Consider the following 13,439-nt stretch of genomic DNA (forward strand, 5'->3'; position numbering starts at 1 on the left):
GAGGGAAGCTGCTCACAATACCATGGCAGGGCTGCCAACTTTGGTCAGCTGGCTGGCGTGAGATTTTCGATTCGAGACGAGTCTCACATGCACACGTAAGGTTTCTTGCTTGAGCGTGAGAATCTAACGGCGTGAGTGTCACGCCAGATGCGTGAGAGTTGGCAGCCCTGCAATGTGAGCTCAGCACATGCTACTTAGTAATGGGTACTACAGAGTACTGTACCTTACAAAATGCACAAACACACTTCTTACAAAAATACACTCAGACTTGCAGGAGAAAGCAGGGGACTTGAGCGTGTCGCTGTAAGACGTACTTAGTGTGATAATTTAAGTCCAGGATAGAAACCACTAACCCAAACTGCAGTTGTCTTTGGATCTCAGGAGGTTGGTGTTTTTTCATATAGAGAACACAGGTTGGAGTTAATAACCAAGAAGACCCCCTTTTTGTAGCCAAACACGTAGGACGAAGGGGAGAGAAATCAGCCCTCGGTCATAGTGCTGATAGAGTCCTACCAACGCGGCAGCAATCAGGGGCTGCATTTAGGCCTATTCAGTCTAATGTTTGCGGTGGGGGTGCCTACGAGCTTGAAGAAACACAGAATAAGTGGGGCGGGCGGGCAAACCCCAGGGGGACCTACTGTCTAGCAAATATCTGCAATATCTGCTCATAAGTACCTAAAGAGCTGCACAATGCATGTGCTTCATTTGCTTCTCTCTCCTAACACAAAAAACAATGCCTCAGTGCTCCAGTCACCTCTCGTCTCTCCTTTCCAGACCGGCTGGGAGCAAGCTGGTTCATCCAACCTCTTTGTGTGTGCAGCTGCTTCAAGGCTCACTATGGGGCCACTCATAGCCTCCCGGGCTGGACGCGGGCACTGCCAAGACGGCACTTCATGCCAGCCAAGCTTCTCCAAAAATGCCTGAATGGGGTGAGTGGAGGTGAAGGCACCTGTCCTCGTCACTGTGTATACACTAGCAGACAAAACAGTAAAGGGGGCCAGTATGGAGTGGCACGTCTTAAACACAAAGCACTCAGCAGTCTACAGTCAAGCCGCTCCATGTATTTGGCCCATACACTGTATAGTTTTTCATGCTATAAGAAGCAGACTGAGGGATTTAGGGATGAAAAAGAGATCTTGACGAAAAATCTGTGCCAGTAGGGCTCTTTGCTGCAACACAAAGGGGAATTTCGGAGTTCAAGGTCAACACCATTCTACAGTTACAACAGTTAGAAAATACGGTAACACTTTCTAATGCCATGTCTACAAGAATCTATGAATAGCACATTAGAATGCATTCATGAAGCATTATAAATGTGACTATATTTAATGTTTATAAAAAGGCATAACACATTATAGCCATGTTTATTATGCATTATTACTTCCTTATGAAGCTCTCATCTACAATGCACTATAGATACTTTTATAACGCAGCACGGTGCATCCTTAATGCTTATATTGACCATTATAATGCATTATGAAGGTATCTACAGTGTATTATAAAAGAGAGCTTCATTGGAGCTTATGAAGTATTATAACCACCACTATAATGCCTTATGATTGTAATGCAGTAATGCTTTATTAATTCTCATACTGACCATTATAATGCATTATGAAGTTATCTATAGATGGGAGCTTTATGTGAAGTGTTACTGAAAATATTAATCAATGTATTAATCAATGGGTTTGAATTAACCCTAATCTATTTGGCCGAGTAACTGTTAATTGGTCATGGGCACCATTAAACAATTAAGCTGATCAATACAGGAACAACAGACATCAGTGACCTTTGTGCAGTGGCAGATGGTGCACAACCCAAGCTGCAGACAAACAAGACCACTGATCAGATGACCAGGCAGCATCAATTATTGATTACTAATAATCATCCGGCAGATGGTGACGTGTCTCTGGCTCCAAAAGACAGGGAACAATGCAAACCTTTTTCATCTTAATGACTAAGGTCAGAAAAATTTAGCGTGTGACTCTTGGCAGTTGGCTATACTGAGATACAGATATTTGCCCTCATTAAAGAAGAAATGTAAGAAAATGCAAAAATGTGAGAACTTTATATCATTAGAGCAAGATCGGTGGCAACGCCACATTGTAGGCCTCCTTGCAATTTCTGTCTTTCTTCTCTTTAATCAAACAGCACACTGTGCACGATCGCCAAGGTTCATGTCCATTAGAGGAGACAGAATCCTGTCCCCCGCAAAGAAAGAATTCCACCCAAAACAAAGAGTAAGGGATAGGGGGGCCACTCTTCTCTTAAAATCCTGCCAATTCTCCACTGCATTAAATCCCATTGTAGCCCTTTCCCACTGGCCGCTATGAAGATCCCACTTGTCTCTTCAGGGGCTACATTGCCAACCACTGCTGCCCTGCAAGCCCCCCCCCCCCCCACATGACCGGCCAAACACTCTGAAGCCCAATTAGCAAAAACCACATTCTATAACAGTTTACAAGACACTCTGGCAAGGCCTTCCCCTCCCCGGGACCTTGAGCTAATCAGGCTGAAGACGGCGTTACCAAGGAGTCGGCCGGATGAATGGAACAAACTCGGAGCCCATAAATCCGGCCTGTGTGAGCCCAGGCAGCAAACAGGGGCCCAGTGGATCATCTCCTCCTGCCGGTGCGGGCACAGGAGAGTCGGCATTCATGCACACAGCGCTGATCCGGGCTCCCCATCCGGGAAGCAAATAGTCCTCCAGTATAGGAGACTTTGCGAGAGACTTACACAAAATGACCTGGCCAAGTGTGAATAATGAGAGTGAGTACCGAGGAACCGGATTGTTCCAGAAGACCATGGCATGGGTTTATGGCTCTTTACACACTGCATTTTTCAGTCATTCTTGTATTGCTGAGTGACAACAGTAGCTGCGTGCCATGGGGGGGCGCCTATTGAGGTTCCACCTGGAAGGGTGTGGATTTGAGGGGAAGATACACTACATGGTGAGTGATCACTGCCGCATACACACCCCTCGTAACCCTGGAGGTTGCAGCTTCAATCGATAGATGCAAAACGTCCGGCTAAGGGATACCCCTCCCCCACCCGAGACTACGGGGGCACCAACCAGCTGTCCCGAGCCTCGGCTCTTCAGACTGGGGGAGGGGGGAGAGAGGGAGGGGGGAAATGAGCAGTTGATGCAGTGCCTGCCCGTGCAGTTGGTTTCCGTGGAGATGGGCTTTCCCATCCATCCCACAGCCGGACTGCAATGGGTACCAGCTGTCTGGCTCCCAGCATGCAGAGACAAGGAGGGGCCTGGTGGTACATGGACCAGCTGACACACACACACACACACACACACACACACACACATTCACACATGTAGGGTAAACATATCCTTATGGGGACCGCTCATTCATTTCAATGGGAAAAACCCTAATCCAAACTATGACAACCTTAACCCCTACCCAGCCCTAACCATAAGTTAATAAGTAACCAAAAAAAAGCCTTTTGTTCATTTTTAGTTTCATTCACAGATTTTTAGAAATAATAGTAATATAATTACAAACACACACACACACACAACCTGTCTTCCAGTATAGTGAACCTATACTGGAAAATTGCGTATACCTCTTATTAATGGTATAATGAAATATGGGAAGTGGATTGCCTTTGTTTTAGAAACAAACATTATTCCTTCAAATAACTTTTATACAATGTAATATATCACTATAAGATTTTAAGTTTCAAGATAATAATAATAACAAGTATTATTATTTATTTATAGAGCACTTAAAAACACGCAGTGATGGTGCCATTCTAACATTCAAGGTAAGCTATTCCACAGTTTAGAGGCGGGTAACTTGTCGGATTTAAGATAGTCTGGGCAAAATGTAAGTGAACGAGTATGAAGTCCATTTAAACTGTAGTACCTTAAATCCGACAAGTTAGCCCGATAAGCCAGTAACCACGCTTCGCAGTACAGGCCACAGGACAGACAAGACCCGGTCACCTCTCTGTTTTAGCCTAGACTTTCTGGCGGTCAACAAAAACAGACCAGCAGGCCTGTGAGACCTAACTGGGGTATAAGGAGTGATCAGGTCAGTAAGGTAACTAGGAGCAAGTCCTCTAAAAGCTTTAAGGTGCTGAGAAAAAGACTGTAATTCAATAAACAATTATATATTTTTTCTCACTGTTGCCGGGCTGCTTGGAGGACATCAAAGCCTGGGTGGCCTTAAATGTTTTAAACTTCAATGAGAGTAAAACTGAGCTCCTCATTTTTCGACCCTGTGGGACCAGTGATTCCCCCACATTAACCTCGGTTCCCTGGAACCTTACTTCTAGTCCTACGGATGGTGATTTTAAAATGGACAAGCAGATCAGATCAGTGATGAAGTCAAGCTTCTTTCAATTAAGACTTTTATCCAAAGTCAAGCACTTTTTATCATTTGATGATTTTGAAAAAGCTATACTTGCATTTATTTAATCTCGGCTGGATTAGCATAACGCCCTGAATTCGGGGGTCAGTCAAGCTTCCCTCTCCCGCCTATAGCTGATACAGAATGCTGCAGCACGTCTCTTAACAGGCATTAAGAGGCATGACCATATCACACCAGTACCTCCATCCCTCCATTGGATACCAATACAGTTTAGGATAAACCACAAGGTTCTCCTGTTCACCTTTAACTAACAAGCTTTCCAGAAAGTTGCGCATGTAGCTAAAGGTGGGGCCGGAAAATTAACACCCCGTTTTAACTCTACTTCAAAATACTTGGTATCGTTTAGCAGTTTAAGGTGGACCAGTTGCACAAAAGAAGTCGGCTTCTCTCTTGCTCGTTTTATCTCTTGCTTCCTCAAGACAGGGGGCGCTGTTGCTCACCTGGGTTGTCCGCCTGTATTGGTGAACCAAACAGCCAACAGTACCCCCTTTAATTTAGGGCTGGGCAATATGGACCAAAAACTGTATCTCTGTATCTTTAGGAAGAATAGCGATACACAATATATATCCTGGTATTTGCTCAGAAGTTCAAAATGTTCAGCTGTAAGTCAAAGCCACTTGTGAGATGTCACAAACACTTTTATTAAAACGTAGTCCGGTCCAAACAAAATGCAAATGCAGGGTTTCCTTCCCTGTTTGCAAATATACAACCCCAGTTATTCAATACAGAATGTTTCTTCATTCCAAACAGAAGCATCAAAACATCAAGACAAAAACGATTATGCCTATTAACTGTGTTGCATGGGTCAAATAAACAGGCACAGCAGAAAGGCTTTTCAGTCCACCAAGTCCTACAACAAACTCTTTCTTTCCTCAGTTTACAATATTGCTCTCAGAACAGCGGGTGAATATATGAACAAAAAATGCAAACTAAAACAGAAACCTAACTACTACTAAAGTGCGGTTATTAACTGGAAAGATCCTCATTTTAACATAATAACCTTCAATGAAATAAAATAAATATGATATTTTTAACCTCTGAGCCATCCTGCAATTTTTTAAATAAAAATAAACAAGAGTCACAATGATTCTTCGCCTTTCATCAGTTTCCTGGTGGGATGCTAAATGAACAGCATGATTTTAGTCACTGACGTTTTTGCGCTGTTTACTACCATGAAGTAATACTATAGGTCTCTATTAAAAATATTTAACAGAACCTTAACTTTATCGCACAATAAAAGTATATCGATACAAACAATATTGTCTCATTCTACATCTCATCTGAAAATACATCGGTATGCCATAAAAAAACTGATATAGCAGCCATCCCTCCCTGAACGAATGGGGCAGCCTATCCCTCTCACTGCCCCGGCTGGCTCTCGTCAGTCAGGCACTCTGACTTCACCTTTCACTCTACAGAGAACAATGGCCACCAATGAAATTTCAGCACTGCACGATCATAAGGGCAAGTTGTCATTATGGGCTTCAGTTGAAACCTATCTGTTCACTGGTGAGATTCAAATGTTACTGCCGTAACAGGAGGACCCTAGTGAGGACGGTGAACTAAGACCAAATACTGACCAGTCCCCCATGCAAAATCATAATTGGTAAACAAGAGGACAAAATATGACCCTCTGTTCCCTTTGGCCCTGTCCCTTTGGGCTGTCCAATTGCATGATAAAGCAGAGACACATGGCCACCAACCAGGAGCTTGGCCCGCCCCCCACCTTGCTCATGCACATGTCACACTTCCCCTCTGTTGCTGCAGCTGAAATAACAATGAAGAGTGCAAAAGTAATGTCATTTCTAAACCATGTCCCCAGGACAGAATGTAATCTTCACAGAGGCTTCATCCACCCTGGCCTGCAGTTCCTGCACATGTATCAGCACTGCACTTAGTGGTCACACTGTGGTTGTGTCAGCAGCACAGGGATGGCTGAGATGGTGGTGGTGGGGGGGTTTCTGGAAAGGCCTAAGTGGAGATAGATTTCTCCCTGGGGCAGATGGGAGGAGGAAGTGGACACAGATGGAGGGTGGGTGGAAAGACGCCATCAGGATTACGGGGGACCCCGTTCACCCGATATAGGAAGCGGAATTCTGCATCCCCAGGACCTAGTGCTGTTTTTTCAGCAGCTACCAAGCAGCTTTAAGCTCCTTAAAAGCATCTTGTGTAAAATGGTGAACCAGTTAAGGAGACAGTCAATGACAATGAACTTACAAGATTACAACGAAAGCTCCAGGACTTAAACAGCAGTGGAGAATACTAAGCTTTTTATGTTCGATATTTTACGTTTCATGAAAAATGAAAAACATTAAAAACTTAAACAATCATTGTTTATTTAACATTTATACATATGATAGTCCAATATTCCGTTAAAAAATGAACAAAAATGTCAGAATCAAAGAATTCATCTTCTTCTTGTTCTGCTTCTTATAATAATAATAATAATAATAATAATAATAATAAGTTTCACGCCCTTAGGTTCCGAGGCCCTGTCAGCTGTGGCTGCCCGTCAGGGACATTAGCAGGCCGGGTTCTAGCCGGAGGCATTTGGGAATCTTTGAGTCTCTCCTGAACAAACAATGCTTTTGGGGGGGGGGACTCCCAGTCACAGCAGAATGCTAGTCCCCATAAGCTACCCAGACTGGTCACCAAAGGTGACAGCTGCGTACTCAAGCCAAGCTAGTGGGGGGTTTGGGGGGCATTTGGCTTGGGATTGAGGTTGGGGAGGTTAAACAGGAAATCCAGTTGGTCTCCTTCTGTGTTTTTGGTGGCCCTGAAGCTTGTGGTACGAAAATGTTCAGCATTACATTTAGCAAAATGACTCCTCCGCTTCAGCAAGTTCAAAGGACAGATGCAGCACTTGCACAAAGTTACAGGTATGTGTTGGACTAAGAAACAAACGCCCATTGATAGTGACAAAAACACACCTCAAATGTTGAGGTGTGTTGACTGATTAATCATAGATTCCATGGTCACCACCTGGTCACTATGAAGCGTTGATTCTTTGCTTCTCACAAAGACTCTCTCAGGGGGAGAGTTTTGATTCGTCACACCAGTATGAAAGTGCTTCACTCAATTCACACTCTGAAACATAATGGATTTGATGCAAATTACTGCGACTAAGAATTTGTAGTTAAGGGTGGTTATTATACAAAATCATTATCAGCTGGTTGTCATGCAACACTTTCTGCGCGTCAAAGCTCTGGAGTAAATGTGTGCGTGAAGAGGTCATTAGCAGCTCTTTAGATGGGCTGTTCCCAGGTGCTATTTCATCAGAGGGACACAACAAGGAATTGTCACCTGGCTGGGAGGTCAGTGTGGAAACCAGTCAAGTTGCTCGTCAGCTGTGGGCTGCCGTCCTGTGACAGCTGCAGCTTCTTGAATCACTTTTCCGTTTTAACTCCCAACTGCTACTAAATTTCCCCTCGCCTCCTCCTAACACCAGCTCTATCAGTGTCTCGCGAGAGGTGTTTGTCAGTTCCTCTCTTATCCGTCAACCGAGAGTCTGGTGCTAAACTGCAAACATGGCGGTCCTTGTCATGCACGTCTCAGGCAGAGGTGAGGATTTCAAAACTAAAATACACCAGAATTGAACTCAGCTAAGGCTTCTTCCTAAAAGTGAAAATTCTAAGAAAAAAAAAACAACAAATTCAATAACAACAGAAGGAAGTTGTGGGAAAGCAGAGCGATGCATAGATTAAAAAGGAACAGCAATCATCCCCATTATCTGGGTCATCAAACTCATCAACGTGTGGCCAACTGCAGATTTGTGATCGTGACCTAGCATGAAAACAATGACCTCACCGCAGTGACTTCATCTGCTAGAGCAAGAAAAAAAATCATCCCTTTCTTGTTTATCCAATCTTAGAAAGAATAATCTGGATTATTTTGCTTGTCAATTGATACACTTTGTAAATTAATGTTGACCAAAGATTTCCGTACCAGAATATATTTAAAAATGCAAAACATCTGCTCCCAGAAGAGTTCCAGACATGAAAGGCATGTGCATTCTTCAGAAAGGCAGGTAACAGCAAGGCTCAATTTATTGTGGAAGTGCTCTGACAATGAGGCAGGCAATTTCTGCCTTTGTTGGGACAACAGCTGTGAGGCACAATAGAGGAAGTGGGTTCAGTTCATTAAAGACCCAGTAGGGTGGTGAGGAGAACCCCCCCCCCCCCCCGCCTCTTTCCCTCATCTCCTCTGTCTTTCTTCTGTTTCATCTTTTCATCTCAGCCCTTCATTAGACCTGCTCGAGTATTCAAACCCCCAGCTACTGGGGTCTGGGAGATACCAAGAGTCAACCGTGTAGACTATTTTAGGATGCTTTCAACTTGACAAGTAATTCTTGACACAAAAATACATGAAATGATTGATGAAATGATTGATAAACCTTCAATTAATGTTAAACTTGACGATAAATATATGGTTTAATGGATCCCCTGCATAGTCATCATTAAATTCTAAACATGCAACACTGTGTGTCAAAACTGTGTTTGTGAGTCGGGCCAGCGTCTGTTTAGACAATCACCGGCCAATCAGAAAATGAGAGCGCTTTCATACTTAAAAGCTGCTTGGAAGTGCCTGACGGCGGTGATCGTGAAATAGAAGTCATTATCAGGGATGTGTTTCCCAAAAGCTCTCGTTAGCAACTTACATAGTCAGATGGGGGGGGGGGGTGCTTTACAGGGAGTCAGGTTCAGGTGTCGCTTAACTGAAGGGCCACAAAAAAGCTGTCACTGGGGGGAGTCGCTTCCTGTGAGAAGCAACATATCCAGAGGGTCATGTAGCCACTGCCGTCCTGATATCAGGCTGTGTGTAGCAGGGATGGCGAGGCTCACATCTGTGCACCAGCGTAAAGGTTCATTAAAAATGTGTGCAGCGGATACAATTTGGGATGAACTCAGGATGCATCACTTCTAACATCTCTCCATCTGTAAAATCTGATTTATTAATATATAATACTCAGTGAGCTGCAGTGTTAGAGACGTGGAAATATGTGGAGTAAAAATGGCACTTTTTTAGTTAATCTATGATTTGCTGCCTGCTTATGAACAGAACAAAATGCTGACGATACAGGTGTAGGAAACAGACCTTCATACTCCCAGTGCCAAGAAGGGCAAACAAAAAATATTAATCTGTAAAGAGATGTTCTCCCAGTGTCATTCGGGTTTTCCTCTTACACCCCATAGGTCCAGGTTTGGGTGCTACTGAATCCCATAGAAGCTCCAAGACCCTCAAAATGCTGCACAGTTGGAAAACAGATGGATGGATGGATAGATGAATGGATGGATGAATGGATGGATGGGTGAATGGATGGATGGATGAAATAAACACAGCAAAATTTTAGCAATTTTAAAAACAATTTGGTTTCAGTAAAGTGTTACATTTTATGTGGAATATATAATTACTAAATATAACAATAGACTAACTGATATCATTATGCATCTCATTACCATGTGCTTTCATCTAAATATCTCGCAATCAATCCAAGAAGCAATCCAGCAGGATGCACGTTTGTTTTTCTGATTAAACCCTAACATCTGTGACAGTGACCCAGGTGCTGGAGATATTCTGCGAAAGCTGCTCTCTCGCTTCCTTTCTTTCTCCATCCCTCTCTCTCTCCACATACAAAAATAAATCTGGTTTTAGGGCCTGATCTGGACTTGCTCCAGTCCCTCTGCACGCATACAAAGGCTGGGAAGGAGAGAGGTGAATGCTCTCCCCTGGGGGGGGGGGGCTAACAATACCTCTGAGACTCCCTACATCAACCCACGGCCCCCACATCACAACAGAGACTACATGACTTTGGTGTTTGATACTTAACAGAGGGGTCAACTTCACTGCACAAAGGAGGGACACCTGTTGTGGGAAGGGCTCGCGTCCCACATCCCCCCCCGCCACCCTCGGTCCCCCAGAGCTAATACCCACTGAGCCCCCTGGCAGCCGGGCGCTGTCTGGCAGATTAACTTGTGATTCGCTGCGTCCCCTAACGATGCCCTAATCCCATCATTTCCCTGGCCACGGTACACCCCTGACCCCGCCAGTGTTCTGGGGGGGCCGCCACACTCCAATCCTACTTTAGTCCTTGCTTTGTCTGCCCCTAATCTCCCTCTCTCACTAGCTTTTCCCTTTCCTGCTGGCTAAAGTCTATTGATTCCCTGATTTCTCTCTTTTGTCTCTGCCTTACCGGGTGAAAAAAGGCAGATTCCGCGTACAACCGTTACAAAATATCGACGTCCGCTCATCCGAGCACCCAGTGCTAATCCAGCCTCACAGATACGCATTTATACAGCAGAGCAGAACTCACACAGAGGACTGTCTTATGGATGGTTATTAACCAGCACTGGCATCCTGCACTAATTACAAGGCAGGCAAAGGCTTTCATCTCCATGATACCTTTTTCACTGGTAGTCTGAGCAACACAGCAGTCAGTCACACTGATGGCTACAGTTCACAACACTGTAAATTAAGTGGTTAATTTAACACTACAGGTCTGAGTGTCTGAGTACAACATTAAAAAAAAATCTTTAAAAATTGTTCATATTTCACAGTCATGCTGTTCTCATTACAGCTTTGCCTGAAGCAGATTAGCAGGTCATTTATCTGTACCAGGAACATGTATTAAAACGCCTCTCATGTTTTAGAAGTTTTCATTAGTGTACGACTTCTATCTATACATGCAAAGTGACTTGTTGTTTAATAGATAATTTGAAAGCTGATGTTAAGCAAGAAGCAGCATAATCTGTACTTTCTGATGATTGGGGTGCACAGCCTTTGTGGGGATGGATAAAAGGTCACTGACTCTGTATCGGATAAGCAGTAATGAAAGATGGATAGATGGATGGATGGATGCGTAGAATGTCACAGGCTGTTGTCGCCCTCTGCTGTTCCAAAGTAATACTACACAAATTTTAAGACGGCATAATGGAAACAACACATGAGGAGTTTAACTTGGAAGTAAATTTAAAATTACAAATATAACCATATGAAGTGTCTGCTTAATGGGTTATATGTCATTTCTTTCCACCTCCATGTACTTGTAAAACATGAAAGAAAAGAAACAGTGGGTAGGACCCTTGTGTCAAGCTGGGGATTCAGGGTCTACCAACAAATACACACACATACACACACATAGAAAGACACGCACACACTTTGTGGGGACTCTCCATTCATTTCTATGGGAAAACGCTAATCCCAACATGACAACCTTAACCCCAACCTAACCTTAACCCCTAACCTTAGCCATAAGTAACCAAACAAAACACAAGACTTTGGGCATTTTTACTTTTATGACTGCATTCAGAGATCTTTGTGGGGACCTGAAAAATCATCCCCACATCATCAAAATAACAGGTTTTTCCTACATCGTAGGGCACATTTGGTCCGCACAATAGAATATAAACATAATCCACACACACACACACACGCACACACTACCCAGAGAAATTGCGTGTTTACATATATATTTGCTCAGAAAAAAAATATACTACTTAACATTAGAACGTTTGCAAAGTATGAGTAACACGATAAACAACTAAAAGTTTAATCTGTTCTTCAGAAAGTTACTGACATCTTGATGGATGGCTAGATGAACACCACTCCAGCTCCCAAATCTCTCCTCAGGGGCACCCAAGCCATTCCATATATTTGTTACATTTCACTACCAGCTCAGTTAATTAATTAGTTTAATAGCTCAATGTATTTATTCCCCAAGCATGGTGCACCAGTCAAAAAATACATGGGTATATTGGATGGATGCTGCATATACTGGGGGGATTTTAAGAGAGCTTTGGAAATGGCTAAGCTGACCTAATATCAAGTCATCACACCAACATGAAGATCATTTAAACATTTCCTTTGATTGTCTAAGATTTATATATCACTTTATTGTCTTTATTTAGTTCCAGGTAGGACTTCCCTTTGGTCTCCAGAACCATTTAAAGGTTGACGTGTTCTGGTACCAACATTTAAAATTCACACACCATAGCCATTCGATTGTTACAGAAGGGCATGGTGACGGACGGACGGTGCACATTGTGGCACACAAAACAGGACTTTTTTAAAACTCAAAAAGAACACAAGAAACAAACAGACCATGACTTGTCAACAATAAAGTCGGTAAATGACAAAAACAAAGGCAGGGGGGTAGGAGCAACAGCAGCTAAAGACACACAACGATGTATACAGGCACATATGTACACAGATAATGAAAGAAGATGAGGGACAGGTGTGGGACAATTACTGTACAAGCAACCAAACTCTATGGCTATGAACAACAAGACACAGGTGAGGGTCATAATCACGAAGCACTCAAACACTAGGAAAGGGGTGACAGCGACACCTGCTGGCCAGGCAGGGACTGATTCTGACATCTAATGCTTGAGCACACAGTGAGTGAACCTCCTGACCAGGTCTGCATGCAGTATACATTCAGGTGCAGTCACATGATTCTCTGTTCGGAGGAGCAGGCTGTTTGTGTTAACAAGCTTTTGTTATTAACACATTTTACAGTGATACAGGCAAAACCAGCTTCCTTCACTACTTACTAATTCTAGTTGTGGTGCAAACAAATTATTAAAGCCCAAAATAAATATCTGAAGCCATCTGAAGACTTACCACCCAGAAGAGGACGCTGTGGGCCAGGGGCTGATACTGATCAATTGTTGACATAACACTGAAGATCAGACAGGCAAGGACGATGAGAAACCTTAAGGAGGGAGAGAACATTTTTATGACCTTCAGTTATGTGCCGTACACTCCTATAATCTGTATTCAAAGTCATTCCACATCATGTAATTTCAGAAACTTTAGTTAAGCTTTTTTTTACTGTTTAATACATGGAATGGGGGTGGCATGGTGGTGCAGTGGTTAGCACTGTTGCCTCACACCACTGGGACCTGGGTTCAAGTCTCCACCTACATGTGTGTGGAGTTCGCATGTTCTCCCTGTGTCATCATGGGGTTTCCTCTGGGCACTCTGGTTTCCCCCCACAATCCCAAGACATGCTGAGGCTAATTGGAGTTACTCAATTGCCCATAGGCGTGCTTGTGTGAG

At 43.5% G+C, this 13,439-nt stretch overlaps 1 protein-coding gene across 2 annotated transcripts in view; it reads right to left on the reverse strand.

Moving 5' to 3' along the window:
* The window catches only part of LOC111859522 (potassium voltage-gated channel subfamily KQT member 1-like), a 74,152-nt gene that overhangs the window by 54,045 nt on the left and 6,668 nt on the right, over positions 1 to 13,439 (reverse strand). For both annotated transcript variants that reach the window (XM_023842280.2, XM_023842279.2), the window contains exon 2: positions 13,002 to 13,092. In XM_023842280.2, coding sequence (XP_023698048.1) covers positions 13,002 to 13,092 — 91 coding nt within the window. The remainder of the gene's footprint in view (positions 1 to 13,001; positions 13,093 to 13,439) is intronic.

The sequence above is a fragment of the Paramormyrops kingsleyae genome, chromosome 13, assembly GCF_048594095.1.
Source record: "Paramormyrops kingsleyae isolate MSU_618 chromosome 13, PKINGS_0.4, whole genome shotgun sequence".
Taxonomy (NCBI): Eukaryota; Metazoa; Chordata; class Actinopteri; order Osteoglossiformes; family Mormyridae; genus Paramormyrops; species Paramormyrops kingsleyae.